The sequence below is a fragment of the Herpailurus yagouaroundi genome, unplaced genomic scaffold (assembly GCF_014898765.1).
Source record: "Herpailurus yagouaroundi ecotype Mexico unplaced genomic scaffold, PumYag 221, whole genome shotgun sequence".
NCBI lineage: Eukaryota > Metazoa > Chordata > Mammalia > Carnivora > Felidae > Herpailurus > Herpailurus yagouaroundi.
Genome location: NW_024412452.1, coordinates 16486610 through 16504184, shown reverse-complemented (window position 1 = coordinate 16504184; position 17575 = coordinate 16486610). Strand labels below are relative to the sequence as shown.

At 41.0% G+C, this 17575-nt stretch overlaps 1 protein-coding gene across 8 annotated transcripts in view; it reads left to right on the top strand.

Moving 5' to 3' along the window:
- The window catches only part of MEIS1 (Meis homeobox 1), a 140417-nt gene that overhangs the window by 20119 nt on the left and 102723 nt on the right, over nt 1–17575 (top strand). For all 8 annotated transcript variants that reach the window (XM_040458237.1, XM_040458236.1, XM_040458240.1 and 5 more), the window contains one exon: nt 12702–12813. In XM_040458237.1, coding sequence (XP_040314171.1) covers nt 12702–12813 — 112 coding nt within the window. The remainder of the gene's footprint in view (nt 1–12701; nt 12814–17575) is intronic.

Below are 17575 nucleotides of genomic sequence, written 5' to 3'. Positions count from 1 at the left end.
TTTGAGTAAGAGACAGAGTGAGAGCAGGGGAGATTCAGAGAGAGAGGGAGACACAGAATCCGAAGCAGACTCCAGGCTCTGAGCTGTCAGCACAGAGCCCGACACGGGGCTTAAACTCGTGAACTTCGAGATCATGACCTGAGTCGAAGTTGGACGCTTAACTGACTGAGCCACCCAGGCACCCCCATACATGCCATTTTAAATCTAGTTATTTTACTGATCATAAAAATCAGTAGTGTAGAAAGAGAATTAAAAGTTGCAGCAAATAGGTAGCTATTAGCTATGATGCTACAATGCTACAATCAGAATAGAAACTTACGTGATAAAATTAAATGGGGTATTTTGGGTTTAGTTGGAACATTGATTTGAATGGGGTATTTTGGGTCTAGTTGGAACATTGACTTGTGCTTTGGAATATTTTAGTGTAAGAACTTTGTGATAATTGCCCATTGGACATGACTTTTATTTGAAATTGTTCATAAGAAACCCAGTCTCATGAGTAGCCACCCTGCCTTTCACTCTTGAACAGTTCAGATAAATGTATTATTTATTTATAGTCTATTGTATATATTATTTATGGGAAATATGCTATAACTGCACAGAGCATATGGAATTTGTCTTTCAGAGATAGAGGTGGTATCTCTGCCCAAAGTGGCCTAACCCTAAGTAGATAATCAGGTTACCCCCCAGTGTACAGATAACTGTCATCTCTTAGAGAGTCGTTACGTGTTTTTGTGTCACAATTCCAGATGCAAATGCATTTTCCCATTTTCATTTTGTCATAGTTTTCTTGGTGCTAGCTTCTGCCAAAGAGAATCAGGAATTCTACGTTTTGAGTTGGTCTTGGTGATAAATTGAGGCCAGAAAAGATACTGAGTAACAGAACATTAACCCCTTCATTTCTTTCCATGCACTTCTGTCCCTTGATGTGTTTATAACTTTCTGAAGAATATTGCCCACGAAATTTTCACACTAGTTGTGTATTTTGTGGCTTGGCCTATTGCTTCACTGCATTTTGGGATTTTATATGGTGTGTTCAATAACAAAACCACCAGGAGAAATATCAGACTCATTGCGTCCCACACTTTCTTGTGCAAAAAAATAGAGACATCTAGACTGTGCTTTTTCTCTGCATATCAAGTGTATTGTTGGTGTTCAAGTATTTTTTATTCTAATAATTATTCAAAGCCAGTAACAATCTGCATTTGAGTGAGTATAAACATTTTTATTCCGGAATTTGGAATTTGCAGCAACTCAATTTTATTTTCCAAATTACCCTGCCATTTCAATTAGGTACATTGTTCTTCGCTCCTCTGTTTCGACATTCTAAAGGTTGGCTTGCCACCCTAATAGTGAGTTGTTTGAGTGTTTAATATTTATCGAGGGCATGTAAAGAACATGCCAATAGAAAAAGAGGAGAATAAAACATTAACAAATCAATTATGGGGCTTTTCTTCACTTGTAGTATACTTCTAATACTCCACATACTCTGTAACTGCTAAAATAGTATGTATGAATAGCCTCCAAGAACAATAGCTTTGCATATGGCTGAAGAATGGCATTCTGATGAACTGGAATCTCTTAAGGGGCGCCTGGGTGGCGCAGTCGGTTAAGCGTCCGACTTCAGCCAGGTCACGATCTCGCGGTCCGTGAGTTCGAGCCCCGCGTCGGGCTCTGGGCTGATGGCTCAGAGCCTGGAGCCGGTTTCTGATTCTGTGTCTCCCTCTCTCTCTGCCCCTCCCCCGTTCATGCTCTGTCTCTCTCTGTCCCAAAAATAAATAAACATTGAAAAAAAAAAAAAAGTGCACCAGCGATAAAATTCGGACTCCTGCTTCTTGCATTCACAGCTGCCTTGGTTGACATCTCTGTTAAGTGCCTGAAATATAGAGAAGTTGGCCATTCTGAAAATCAGAAATGTAAATTAAATCTCAAAATGCCTTGATAAAGGCCTTTCTCATGATTTTACCAAAGATAAATAATGAAGGAAGGGGAGAGAGAGAGCGTAAGGATTCAAAAATCCTTGAAGAATGACTTTGAAAATATAGTTTGGTTGAGAATATCAAAAGCTGGAAGTGTGTCTAAAAAAACCACAGAGAAGTTAGTGAACAGCTAATTGTTAGTGGAAATCAGTGGTAAATGTAATTTTCCATGATTCTCTTGTTCAAAGTGTAATGCTATAAGGTAGTGGGAAAAAAACAAGAGTACATCTTGGCTGACTTTTTTTTTTTTTTCTTCTAGCATCAAAATTGTGGATTTTCTGATTTGAGAGTTTAGGAGTAGAAAAGAAGAGATTTCAGAAACACTTGAGAAAGAACAATTAAGTGTGCTGATTGTAACTTAGTTACACAACCTTTCAGGCTGGGAGTGTTTCAATAAAATAGACATAGTTTAGAGTTGGAGCACTGGCATTTGACTCTAGGCTCTGCTGTGAGAGGATAAGGCACTGCTCTCTCATGAGCCTCAGTTTCATCATCTGTAACATGGGGACAAAGAACCCACCATATTGAGTTACCGTGAAAACTGAGTAGTGGAGAGCGTTTAAAATAGCAAAACGTAAATAAACAGACTATTAAATAATGTTTATCCCCTTGTATTCTGCCCAACCTCCAACAGCTTCAGCTTGATTTGGGGAGGGAAGATAGTGGTTGTTAATGAGGTGTTATTTTATAGACCATTTTATAATCATAGGGTTTAAGAAAAATGTCTTTTTAATTCTTGTTAGAAGGGGACACTCTTACTCTGATTTCATCATTGTGTAAAAAGAGCCTGGGCACTCAGATGTGTTGCTGAGATAGTGCGGTGAATCACTGCAGATTCGCTTTCACGTTCAACTTCAAGTAACAGTCACATGCAGATCTGGTGCTAAGTACTTTTCTCCACATTTCTGAGTGCAAATGCTTCATGGCTAGGGGCCAGTTGCTTACTAGGTCTTATTAATCTACTTGTGCTAAGGATACAATGTTTTCTGCATTATCGGGATGTTCTTTTTGCTAGGATGGTTGCCTAGAAAATTTTTGGTTTGAAGTTGTTTTATATAAGACGCTTGAATTTATTTTATCTTAATTTGTTTGCAGAACAAGGAGCATTGAATAACTGAGTTACAAATGTAAAATAAAACATTGGGAGGCAAGCAATCTTATAAAAGGGATTTTATAACATCAGGTATACTGGCATAAAATTTATAGTTTCTTCTGTCACTCCTAAATAGAGATGATAGAAAATAATCTAAATTTCAGCTGAAAGCTTTCAGAAGATAAATAGGGAGTATAGTTTGTAATATTTACATACAAATATTTGGAGATACAGTGGTGCCAGTTGGGTTAGAGTGTTTGTTTGTTTAGGTATTTTAATTCTAAATTACAGTTTACAGGTATGATTTCAGGAGAAGTATACAGAATAATTAAAATCATTTAATATAAGGGTTTACTTTTATTAATTGCATGCCAGCCAAAATACAATGGCACAGGAAAAGGAAAGATTATTGAAATATTAATAAGTATTTTTACTAAGATTTCTAGTGTAATAAGGCTTTATTGTCTCTTCCGTTCATGCCATTTTTCTCTGCAACAAACTGCTTAGTAGAATTTGAACGTTCAGTGCACCCAAATAATTTCTAAATTACTCATCTGCTTTCCAGTTTTGAGATTTTGGTAAAACTTCTCGTGATCCCTTGTTGGCAGTTTCCCTTTGGTTGTAATTATTCTTTTCCCATGTAGTTTTTAAAAAATGTTTATTTAGTTTTTGAGAGAGAGAGCTCGAGAGCAAGCCAGGGAGGGGCAGAGAGAGTGAGGGAGACAGAGTCCCAAGCAGGCTCTGCACTGTCAGCACAGAGCCTGATGTGGGGCTCGAACTCACAAACTGTGAGATCACGACCTGAGCTGAAACCAAAAGTCAGACGCTTAACCGACTGAGCCACCCAGGCGCCCCTTCCCATGTAATTTTACCTGCCCCATGTAAGAATCTATATTGTCTTCCGAGCCCACAGTGGGGTCGCTGTGAAATGGTGCTAGCCTTGGTCCTCAATGTAGAAAAATTGGGCAAAAGGTATCAGCACTGTGTGTGGATTTCTTGAGGAAAGTTTTTGGAATATTTTGCGTGGTGTTTTACATCTGCAGACTTTTTCCTCAGCCTTGTCGATTCATTTTTAATGTTGTGGATGAATTAATTCAACTCTGCACATTAGTAACGACCTGAGAGTGTCAGAGTTGAGTCCTAAAAGCTTTCAGGCTTCTTAAGTAAAATCTTAAGGAGTACCAGGAAAGTGATCCATCGTGCTGGGCCTGGCCTCCTAAGACCACTGCTGTGACACCTGCCATAGCAGCCTACCCTAGAGCCTGGGGAGGAGGGTGAGGCACGGACATTGGCAGGAGAGCAGGCAAAATATTTAAGGGCTCGTAGATTCTAAGGATGCATCTGGCTGCCAAACTGCTTTCAATTTCATTACAACATGATTAAAAACATTACAGTTAGTTTATTTCCACATCCTTTTGCCTTCTTCCTCATGCACACGGTGCGTGTATGTTGCTGGGTGTCCGTGAGTGTGCACTTGTGCGTCTCCCTGTGTCTGAACCTGAGGCTTCGGGGATTCCTGGAGCTCATACAGCCGCCTGATACAAAACTTTTCATTTAAAGATGAAATTACTCCTTGGAGAATTTTCACCAAAGGCAAAAAAGCACAAAAATTCTTCTCCTCCTCTCTACATGCCTCATTACACAGAGATAGAGGATTCAATGTTTGAAAAATTATCATTTTTGTAGGTTTTATTTGTGGTACGTGAGAACTGGGAAATCTGGAACTCAATTTAACAGATGCTGTCTCTGCTTCCACAAACTACCCACGACTACTATTGTACAATCATATATATATATATAAAGCAATACATCAGAATTGCCAAGTTTTAAGGTTTTAGAAATTTACCTTATTTGATGCTGAAGTAGACACCCTTATGCCATGTGTACTGGCTGGCTCCAACATGGTAAGCACCATAACCAAGGGAAAATTGGAGGATCATCGAGATGTGTTTCTAGATGAAAGTTCACAATGGCAACTATGGTGGGGCTGGAAGAGGAAGGGTAGCATCTTGGGGTGAGCTGCAGATTCTGAGTGGGGATGCTGGATTTCCATCGTCTCACCCCTAATTTACCATCTGCCCTGAGTCACCAAAATTACCTGCCGAGCGTCTGTTAGGTGAGGTAACAAGCACATTTTATCGCGGCATTAAAAAGGGGCTCCACAGGAACCCTGGCAGGCCTACAGACTTGGCAGAGGAGAAGGAGTGGGGGCGGGGACAGGGAAGGAAATGAGAAAAAGGAGGGCTGCCGAAGGAAGAAGTGTGTCAGGAAGATAACTTTGTGGGGAATGGGCCTCCCCGCAGACGGTGTGGGCCACCCCGAGGGACACCTCAGGCCACCACCAGTCTTCACCCAGAACAATACTTGCCTCCCCGACTTTATCATCGTTCAGCAGGATGGAATGTGGACTTAGAGAAGATTCCACTTTCAGGCGATTCTCCGGCACAGTTTAACGTGGTCCCTGAATCCTCAGCCTGTGGGCACACTCGGCTATTAATCTGTGAGCTTCTGATATTTAAAAATATCTAAAAGCTTAAAGGGTAAGAGGACAGTTTCACTGTGTTAAAAACAAAACATACTGCCCAGACTTGTCACGGTTAAATGAATTTGCTTAATGATTTCCAGGGATTTTTTGGAAATCTGTGTAAAGGATTTTATACTTTTTTTCCGAATGACCTGAATTTGAAGTTGGATGGACATACCCTCAAGGGAGAATCCTTTGAGAAGAACTGGGTTTATCTAGGGCTCTAGCAAAGTGTAGGTGCTATTTGGTGGTTGAATGAGTTGAAGTTCATACTGTATGTTTGGGTTATCAAGCAGATGCAAATGGGACCCACCAAGATTTTTAAATAAGGGCTTTAGCCTATCAGATTTTAAATAACTCAAAAATAAAGAAATCTCAGGATTTCCGAGTTCTCAACTTCAAGTACACATTGGTAAAAATTTATCCCTTTTTATTTTTTTTCATGTTTATTTTTTTGGTTTTTTTGAAGGGGGAGGGGCAGAGAAAGAGGGAGAGAGGGAATCCAGCACTGTCAGCACAGAGCCTGACATGGGGCTCGATCTCAGGGACCATGAGAAAGCTGAGCCAAAATCAAGAGTCAGACGCTTAACCAACTGAGCCACCCAGGCACCTTTTATAGCAGTACCTGGACCCCTTCTCTCCCCATCTCTCTGTGTATGGATGTCTCTGGTCTCCTCCTCTGTCTCTGGTTCCTCCAATGGCATCATTGATTGGGAGACGTATAAGGCATCATATCTGCTGAAGTTCTCTGCCTTGAAGCTTCCTGAGAGACACTGTTTAGACAGAAGTGAAAAGTCTAGGGGAGGGGACTAATTAGATGTGACCCCCCAGGCAATGTGTGATGGTGGTGGTCAGTGACCCCTCCTGCCATGGCTCAAGGACAAGTGTAGATCTTTGAGTGTGAATGTCGGTATGGACCATGAAGGTGTGGGGACGTGAGCACGCATACACAGGAGCATCATGCACACTGGTGCCTTCCCCCACTTGGACTGGTGACTCCCCTGGTCTGGAGGGACTGAATTGCTCACTTTTGGAGATAAGCCAGCTCTTTCAGGCCACTAGGGATCATTTGCTAAAGAGACCCTGGTGGTTTGAAAAAGTAAATATACTTCCCAAAGAGAAAGCCGCCCGTGGATTGGTGCAGACCAACTTCACATTTTGAATCCTGTGATTATTTCTTCAGTTTCTACATAGCTGCTAGCTGACCTCTTCAGAGTCAAGATCACTAGACTTTCATTTATCTACCTTTTTTGAATGGCACTGGTAAGGTAGAAATTTTGAAAACCAAAACCCCACTGTTTTTTGTGTGTTTTTTTGGTCTGATAAAGAAATGATTCTGACATCATATTGATGTGATAAACGACCAAGTGAGAAGATATGTCAAAGTGCTTTGTATACTGTCTGTAAAGTGATTTATAAATATTAGGCATCAAATTAAACTTGATAGGGTGGGGAGGAGCAACCCACCTGTAAAATCATGTTATTTGGAGGTGAAAATAAGATCAGTGTGCATTCCCGGAGCACACACCAGCTGGGAGATAGCCCAAGGCATATCGAACTATACACTAAGTCAGCTCAGGTTAACTATTCTTTCCAGAAGGTCTATAAACTGAATACACCTGTATGTAGATATTTCAGGTTTAACTAGGTCAATCTATGTTGTTACATTAAAATTTTTAGTAGCTATCATTTATTGAGTGCTTGCTGCATGCCTGGAAATATACATATGTTATGCTTATAGATGATTATTCTTTAATTGAAGTGGATTGACAATGGAGTATTTTTCCAAAGTATGGATTAAGATATTAAGAGTTAGGGAGGTCATGATTTGTCTAAGACCATGTAATTGGTGCAGCCAGATTTCAAACTGGGATATGGCTACCTTCAAATTTCCTTTATTTTGACTGTGTTCTACTGTCACTGAGTATTAACATATATTTTTTTTATGGTGATGTGTGTTTGTGTGAATGCAAGTGTGTGAGATGTTTATAAATTGCACAAATATTTTTCAGATATTTTATGATCTTTCAGATAGAAGATCACAGTATCAGATGACAATTTAACACAGGGATCCTCTCTCTATATATATAATCACTTAAGCTATTCATTTGTTCATATAGGAACATATTTGTGTTTAATGTGTTACACTTTCCTGGGATGGAGGGTATAAGGATGAATAAGCTATAAAGTAGGATTTCAAAACACTCATAGTATAGAATTCTACAGGTCATCACAAAACAGTACAAGGTTTGACATGACAGAGGTGTGCATGAGGTGCTCTACATGCTCAGGGGAGAGCAGCCTCACTCATCCTGGGGGAAGTTTGTGTGTGTGTGGTGTGTGTGTGTGTATCAGGGAAGGCTTTCTGGGGGAGGTAGTATCTGATCTGTAACTTAATTAGCAAGTAGGAGGTAATTAGGGGCTGGAGCCAGGCAGGAAGGAAGGATGAGGATTGGCCTAGAGGGACAAACAGAACATATCTGCCAGAAATCACATGCTTGAGCACAAGGAATAGGTTGAGGAATGGTCCTCAGTGGGTGGACTGTGAGGGCTTACTATATGAGGCTAAGGATCCGAGACTGTGGTGTTCTGTAGGCAGTAGGGGGCCGTTCATTCATTCAACAAACATGTCCCCAAGTGTTGTGCACTGAGCTTGATAGACAGGATGCAATGGCGAGCAAAACTGACCAGTTCCTATCCTTATGGAGTTTATATTCTAGTGGAATCAAACTCTTCAATCTGGGAAGTGATTTGACTGAACTCTTTGAAGCTGGGAGGGCCTTAACAAGACCAGCAATCACCAAGGTGAAAAATGAGAGATTTATTTGTGAACTATTTAGGGGTAAAAGTGAACAAGATATGAGGACTGATTGTACGGGAGGTAGAGAGGGGGGAGCGGAGGAGAGAGGTGTCATGGATGGTTCTCAGGTTTATACCATGGATGCATGGGGTTATACCTACTAGGATCAATAAAAGAAGAATGTGTAGGGTGTTGATGGGGAGATGAAGAGTTTAGCACTGGACTTGTTGAGTGAGGCGAACATCCTTTCATGAAGATGGCTTAGCAGGTAGTTGGGCATACAAGTCTAAAGACCAAAGAAGAGATCCAGAGACACAAATCTCATGGCATATGGGTGATAACTCAGATCACAGTAGTGAAAGGAACTGTTTAAGGAAAACATGGAAAGTGATGTGAGGAATGGATGTATGTCCAAAATTAAGGCATAGATGGAAAAAGAATGGAAAAGATGGAGAGAGGAAAAATTATCCCTGGATGGCTTTACTCAGGAGGAAGGATCGTTTGGGAAGTTGCAGCTCATCTGTTAGGATATTGGTAGAACAGTAAATAATGAATGATTCAGTTTAGTTCCCTAAGCCTTGACCAAGTGCTGAGCACACACCATACATTATGCTGAGCTGAGAAAGAACAAGGTAGGAAAGATCCAGATATTATCTGTGCCCTAGAGGAGCCTGTGGTCAAGGAGGTCATTACCTCTGTTTGACCACAAAACACCTGTATAATTACCTCATAAATTAAAAAATGGCACTTGACGAACCTTCCTTATTATCGTTTAAAAACCCCTTATTTTCAAGCATTCTTGAGAAATGATAGAAGGCATGGGAGTGTTCAAACTGTTGCAGAGAGAAAACATCTCTGGGGAGAATCAAAGTGACTGCCCAGTGACTGCCTCCATTTATGACAAAAGAAATAATGTCTGAAGGACCATTGGCTCTCAATGTCGGGTTAAAGTGTTGACTCCATGATCTTGAAGGTCTTTCCAGCCCTGACTTTTCCATCTGGCTCTGTGAATGTCTCCTAGAGCACTGGTTCTCAGACTTTGAAAGAATCACATACCCCTTTGACAATCTGACGAAAAGTTATGGACACTCTCCCCAGGGGTAAAAATGCAAGTATGTCCATAAACAAAATTATTGTTAAAACAAAACACCCCCGACCCCCGAAGTCTTTAGGAGGTCTCTGGACTTCGAGTTAGGACCTCTCGTCTTAATGGATTTCCAATAGGAGAGAACATATGCGTCGCTTGCTCTGAAATTATATACATTGAAGAAAAAAGTCTCCTTGGGACTTAATTTAGAACCATGACTCTGGTTTGCTGTACATCTAACGCAATACATCATTGATTTTATTCTGTCAGTCTTACTTTACAGGTGGCCCCAAGCAACTCACAACTTCACAGATATATGTGCATAATTGTATGCACATATTTTATTTTAAAAATAATAATGATGCTGTTTGGTGTAACCATGTAGAGTCACAGAGATTCGTTATCGTAACTGAGTTTCTCGGGTAGATGGGTTTTGGGGGAGTTTTTTCTGATTAGAGCTGTCTTACATATTTATGCCAGAGAGTTCATGAGCTATTTCTGATACTTAGACTTTAATCATGCTTAATGAACTGAACTAAACATAATTCTTGTTCTGTTTTGGTAACCTTGTGGATTTCTCCTAATGCTCAGTTTTGTGTGACTCCACCGTTCTTGAAATGCTAATACCCAAAATGCTAATTCAAGAGAGGACCACAAAAGTTAGATTTCATTTCAGAGAAGTGCACTCAGTGTTCACAGGCCTTTCTGGAAGAGGTGGAAAATATTGGCTCCTACCTTTGGTGAACACACAAATTTAAACATATAGGTTGCACGAAATTTGGATAAACCGAGGTGGAATCCAACATTTCTTGCATGAATGCCTGTATAATGTGGCGATAGCTGTGAGAAAAGAGGAGCCCGGCATCTAAGACCCAACACAATGAAAATGCAATGAATCGGAATGGCTCACAGATCATAGCGGAATCAGAATTTCCAGCAAGGAAAATCTTTTCATGGTGAATTAAGTGGTGGATGAAGAAAAATGGTGATGAAAAAAGGTAGGCACAGATCACAAACACTGGGCTCAGGGCTCACTGCTGAAGATTTAAGAACCTTAGCTAAAGCTATGCAGAATAGAATGTGGAAAATTGAATTTACTAAACAATTAAGCATTGAATTAATCTACATCCTGCACAGTAGAAAAGTGGGGGAGGGAGCAGAGCAGAGCTGAATAAATCAGTGGAGCTCATTAAAAGATAGTGAATATATCAGGTCTGTTGTAGCATAAAGGAGGACAGTTTCCTGTGTAACATGGAATAATTCTTGGGTTCTAAGTCACCTTTCTGGAATCCTAGTCTTAATCAGATTAACAAACATGCTTCTGATGAGGTTATTCTGTTGCTCTGTATTTTAGCTTGTTATCGGTGGCTTTTCTATTAATTACGAGTCAGATCACCAGTCAACAATAGTAGTGAGGGACAACATAAATAAAATGAGAGAGCCCAGGAGATGTCACTCGCAGGATCTCATGCATCCTGAAACTCCCACGGGTTCCTGCAGCCTCCCACATGCCTTGCCGGTCTTTTGTTCAATTACAGTTAATGCAATAGTTTGCCATTTTCTCCTTCTAATTATATTTTCAAGTGGGATTTGTAGCACATAGAAAAACATCCTTTTACATGTCGAGGCACCGGGGTTTTGTGCCTGGCATTGTCTGTCCCCTGGGTGCTGTACCATTCTTTCTGCAGAGCTCTGAATAAACAAGTCCCCCTTTTAGAGCTGCAGTTGTACAAACTGAAAATTTATGCATTAACTGTTTGCATTCTGAGCGTGCGTTCCAGATTACGTCTTCCAGCATGCATCTTGTGGCACGCTGCAGAATGTGTGTTTGTCCAAGGCACTTCTTTCACAGCACGCCTATCTTCCAGTCACTGAATCAGCAGATCAATTAGCACTGTTTTTGAGAATATGCATAATGGGCGAGTCAAACGCACAAGTGGTGAATCTCTCTGTGACTTTATTTAATTTGGGGGGCTGCGTTAACCTTCCGGCCAAGAGTATAGAGTAGGTGGTGGGCAAGCATCCTTTTCAGGAACAGGGACTCTTCCTTTCATTCTTATACAGTGTGCCTCTTAGATGGATCTCTCCTTTTCTCTCTGTGGGTGTCAGAAACATTTTGATCTCCTCAGCCTTTCTTATCTTCTCTGGGACATGAAAATACTTTTCAGGACGTAAGCAAAGGGCACTTTGATTTTGCGAGGCATATTTAAAGCGTTGGGAGGGTCAGTAAACTTTACCACCACCCAGTCATGAACCATGACATCCTGTGACTGAAATGATGTAGACATATTTTATACACAAGATCATCCTGCCTCTCCACTAATAATCTTGAAGACAAATATCACTTCCCAGCCAAGAACCAGCTTTCTTTTCTGCATTATTCCTACTGTGCAGGATGACCAGTGACTCATAAGGCTGTTTTTGAAAGCTAGCACTAAAAGCTAATTAAAATCTTTTCTGGTGATAAAGGGAGATTTGGGAGAAGTGTTGCCATGATTGTTTTCCCCAAGAATTTAATTTACTGCCAATTTTTCCTATCTGAACGTTACTTTCAAATGCACCCAGTGATAAGAAGCAACATCTGTTTTCCGTTCAATAGTACAAGAAGGCTCGGCATGGGGCTGAGTGTACACAGTCCGTGTGAATCTATTGTTATTCTCATTTCTTTTTTGTCCCCGTGCCTGGTCCATTTGCCGTGTACCATCCGGCAAACAGCTGACACATACTAGCTATTATGGACCCCGGCCTAATTGTAAGGTCTTAAAAGCTCTGCCATGTTTGGCTTCTAGGATGAATCAGGGGCCTCTATAAACCGCAGTGGTATAGACCACCGCTCTTATTTTGCATGTTCAGAGCAGTAGCAGACTGTTGTGCCAGAGGGTTTGTTGACGTTAAAAATATAGTCAGAATCAAGTGGCATCATTTCTCCTCCCCCCTCCCCCCTTCTTTGCCTGGAATGTTTTTGTTTTCCTTGGTAATAAAACATACAGTTACTTACAGAATAACTATCTGTAGATATTATTTTCGCTAGAAGCAGAAACTGGCAGATTTTAAATGTGCCAGTGCAGCTCCGGGCTGGCACCGTTTGTGAAGGGGAACGGGAAAGGTGACATGGCTGTCCGTCCTGGCCTTCCATTGCATTGTCATTGTCCCACGGGAGCCCCTGGACCGGTGTTAACAGACCACTCTATTTGGATTTCTGATTTGTGCCCCCACAGCCCTCTTGGAACAGAGATCACGATGACACGGCATCCACTCGTTCAGGAGGAACCCCGGGCCCTTCCAGCGGTGGTCACACATCACACAGTGGGGATAACAGCAGTGAGCAAGGTAGGAGAGGTGATCTCACTCTCTTTTGCTACTTGTTTCATTTTTTAAGGGCTGAAAAACCAGAAATGTCTAGTTAGTGACTATTTATACAGGTTTTCTAGAACATAAACCCCTTACAGTATGAGAATCAGCTTAGCTTACCCTCCGGACCCTTTCTTCTTCTGTGCCATTCTAGCTGCCTAACTGTCTGTCATCTGGCCACCTCCATAAAACAGGGCCAGCGAGTTGACTGAGGGCAAGATTAGAGTAGATTAGAAGTTCGAATGTGCGTGAACAGTATGCCACTAATGCCCTGCTCTACAAGTAAGAAAAGTATTATGATTACTTGCCCTTTGAGGCTTTTCAAGAGATCATGAAGAGACACCTTCCAAGATTCCAAGTTAACGATGTCTTCAGATGCTTAGAAGGCAGTGGGCCTTTTAGGGACTCACATTGGGCTTTCCCTCTCCACTGGGCTGAAGACATTTTGCTGGATTTACTTATCCGAATCTCTTAAGTGCTTGGCTTCATTGCAAACTGACTACAGGGAATTAGGAGGAAATGAAAAGAAACCAGATCAATTTAGCTTGTATTGTTCCTTGAATGCACATACCTGTGTGTGTACTTGGGTGTCCATGGATGTGCACGTCTGACTGTGGCTAGTAGGAAATAAAGTTTAAACATAAAGTTAATCTTCAGCAAAAAGGTGACTGAGTGTTCAGATGTCTTTCTTGTACTGCCTTTGGTGAGATTGACTGCAGTGGAATTTTGTGTTCAATCAGTGCAACCAAAGCTTTAAAGAGTATTCTCCATCTGATTATAAAAAGACGGCTTTATTGAAGTTGACTCTGAGTCCACAGTAGAGGTGCCTACCTTAAAATCTGGTTTGATGATCATGTTTCATTGGAGTGCCATTAGACAACAAAAGAATTTTGTTTTCTTACGTAATTGGACCGTACCAATCAGAACTGCAAAGTCTAAAATGAATTTGACATAATTCATTTGGAAACAACACCAAGAAAGTTCTTTTTTTTAAGGCACGTGTATGTTCTTTGGACTGGGAATCACTTCTACACATAGAATTTGAAGCATTTGAAATACTTTATTGTTCAAAGAAAAATTGCTGACTTCACCATTTTACTATAAGACTAGTAAAAAGCGGAGCCGGAATAGTAAACTAGTTCAGAGCTGAGGCTGAAACAGGTAACCTCTGACCTCTGACTTTTACTGGAAGATGATATGCAGCATAAATCCATGGGGCCTTTTTTATTTCAAGTGTGTGTACGTACATGTTATGTGTCGCTGCTCACAGCGCTATAGTTAAGGGATGGCGGCACCTTCAACAGAAAGCCCTATTTTCAACTCAGACCATGAGTTTCAAAAAAGGTGACGATGGAATATAAATACTTTTTTCCTGTATTCCAAACTTGCTACGTGGGGTCATAGCCTCTTGTTTTGTTTGTTTGTTTCATTTTCTTTTTCATTTCTTGCTTTTTAAAACACACACACACACACGCGCGCGCACACACACACACGCACACATATATCATCTAGGAAGAGGCAGGTAGCATAACTGTTGCTTTGAAGGCTTGCCAACTGCTGAAATGTACTTGAACTTAAAATGGTAGCATATATGTTTTCTTAAACATAATCTGATAAAAGGATTTTGAGAGGGCAAAGGCCCCAGCCCCGTTCTTCCCCTCTGACATGTCACAACAGGGAATTAGGAATTGTGCATGTTTCTTTTTCCTTCAGCAGGTGTTCTCCAAAGGCCAATTTAATAAGGAGTTTGATTGTAACCAGGAGACATCTCTCTTTCACATTACCTGAGTTGGCTACTTATGTCGTTTCTCTTATATTTTTTCACAGAAGTTCACCGCCTAATCTGTTTTTTTAAGAATTTTCATAGAAATGATCTCATTTGAATGAGCTCAGTTGAACCTTTCTAAAACAATCCTGGCCCCATTTGACAGATTAGGAAACTAAGGGACGGATGTAGTGGGCGATTTGTGGAGGTCCAGGTGCAGCGTCAGACCTAAACTTTCAGTCTCCTGATTATTTGTCTGAGATTCTTCTCATCATGCCCTCTTTCCTGGCTCTTCACCAAAGAACTAAAGACAATGACTCCCGCGGTGAGGTGATAGAAGCTTTCTGTGCAGACTTGTCCCCCACCCTGCGGTCTGATCATTGTGGGTGCGGGAGCCCCTCCTTTCATCTCACCTGCCCTTCTCTGTGGCTTCTGGGGGGCGGGTGGTGTCCTTCATTCAGCCCTTGCTAAATGCCGAATGAGACCCGCAAGTGTCGCCACAACAACTTCTATGCATTTCCATGCCAACCGCAACCCTTCTAAACCTTTATGCATCTCTGAGACCTGTGGAGCTGGGTCTTTGTGCAGCCTTCGGATTAACTGCGCACAGTGGCTCTTCCATGTTTTTCCCGCCTGCCTTTTCTGGCAGCCATGGATGTGTGAGCTGTGCCAGCATTTGGCCCGTAGTGCATGTCCTAAATAGTTATTTACACAGTTTGAGTCCATTTTAGTCAACTGGGTAAATAACAGCCCTCTTCAAAAGATTTATAAATCCATAAATATGTCTTTATACATACCCAATAGACAGAAATAACTCAATCTGTCAAGAACATATCCAAAGAGGTGTTTCCCCCACAGACAAGAGTAATACATATTTTAAAACTTTCTCTACTGTATTATTTGTACTGTTTCTTTTTCCTCATTCCTTTTCATTTTTCACCACTTCATTATGGCACCTGTGGCACAAAAAAAGAAATCCCTGGGCTCTGGTCCTCTGCTAAATAACCTTATCTGTGCGCAAAGTAGGCATATAATAGGCCATATCTCAACCGAGTCCTGTTCTTTTGGACTTTCAAGGTAAACAGAATAAAATAAGTCATTCAGGGAATTTGTAATGTTCTGACAGATTTCAAAATACAGTGACAATTCCTAGTTAGCCTTCCAGCCAGTTGGGGATTTTGAGTGCCTGATGATTTGCCAAATCAGCGGCTGTTGTGATTGATAGAATAGTTTCAATCCAAATTTTTACCTAAGCATAAAAAAATAAAACAGAAAATCCAATCCTGGGCACTCTAAAAAGAGTGTATGTGAGATACATAATTAAGAAATTACTAAACATTCTTCTTCAGGGATTTGATGTTTGTTCATGATTTACGTAATACATCTTTCCCCCAACTCAAATTGTTTACGATGGTAACTTTTCCTATGGTATCTACTTTCATTTGATATTAGCACTTGTGGCCATTTGTAGGAAATTGATTCTTTCATAGAAAAACTCCTTTAAGTTGGCATTTAGAAGGCCAGCCTAACATCTGTATTTGGTTGCGGGTTCTGCCGCTGTTGCTCTGACATTGATTTTGGGTACTCTTTAACTTCCTCAAAGCACTTCCAAAGATCTGAGATTGAATTCTGATTTTATCCTTGTCTATTATTTGCCCTCTTCCCACTTCAGAAGAGAAAAAAGTAAAGCTCAGAAATATTGAAGTAACTGTCAGAGTCAGCTCCAGGATCCGGTCTCTTGCCTTTGCTTTTGTTAACTACTTTAGGATGGGGTGTCTTCACGACCCCAAGCAGAGTCTCATAAGATGAGGTACACACTGGCAAATATGTGACTCTTCCCTGTATCTTTTTTATCCTACCGTGTGCGGCTGCCCTACTAACCATAATCAGGGTCTACTCTAGGAAGCGTGTGGTTTGGAGCTGGAAAACACCAAGCACATCTGGTGCCTTTCCCCGCCGTATTAGAACTCCTTCCCAAGAGGGCTGCTGCATCACTCTACAACTCACAAGCACCTTTAGCTATGACTGACCGCATTTTGAGTTTGGGCACGTCTTCCTTTTTTTGGTTCAAAGTCAAAAGTGATGACTATATGATAGTAATAAAATAATGCAATAACATATTAAGGGCTGTCAGTCAGTATAGGTATTTCCATCCCTCGCTTTGTAAAGGAGATCACAAAGGCTCAGAGAGGCTAGGAGACTTGTCCAAAGTCCCATACAGGTTGGTAGGTAGTAGAGTTGGGACCTAAACCCATACAGTGGGATTCCAGAGCCCAAGTTCCTAACACCAGCGTCCTCTAGTGCTTTAGTGTGGCTAAGAGTGGAAATTAGATCATTGATGGACATTCTTTCTGTTTACCAGTTTGAGGTCTCTTTCCCCAGTGTCTGTACTAGGCCTGGCCCTGTCTCTGCAGTGGTGATGGAGCTGCGAATAAGCCAGAATCAGCATTAGCCTCAGGGGGGTTATACTCTGCTGGGGAGGGAGAATCTAGTTTTTTGTGTTAAGTAGGATGATTGAGATATTTACAGAGGAGCATGATGATTGATATGATTAATTTGTATTATGTATTAAGAGCCTATACCGTTTCGCTCATTCACAGATTTACTGAATGGAGAATAGGGGCATACAAAACAAATAAGGACATTTCTCTTGCAGAGCATTGCCCATTTAAAGCTCATCTCATTCTCCTCTTTTGTGAGGAAAAAGAAGAAGTAGTATTTCTATGTTGAAATTTGATGTAAAACATTTCAACTCTAAAGGAGTTTAATGATTGCTGAAGCCTCTAAAACCCACTTATGAACTTCTCCTTTTGGGGGTAGGACTCAGTTCAACAATAGTATCTTTGCTCCCACTTAAAAAAAAGAAAAAAAAAGCACGACCAGCATGTTTCTTTAAAGAGGGATAATTGAAAAGCACTGCTATTTCTTTATAGTAATGTGTCAATAGTTGCAATGCCTCCCGGAGTCCCTCACCGC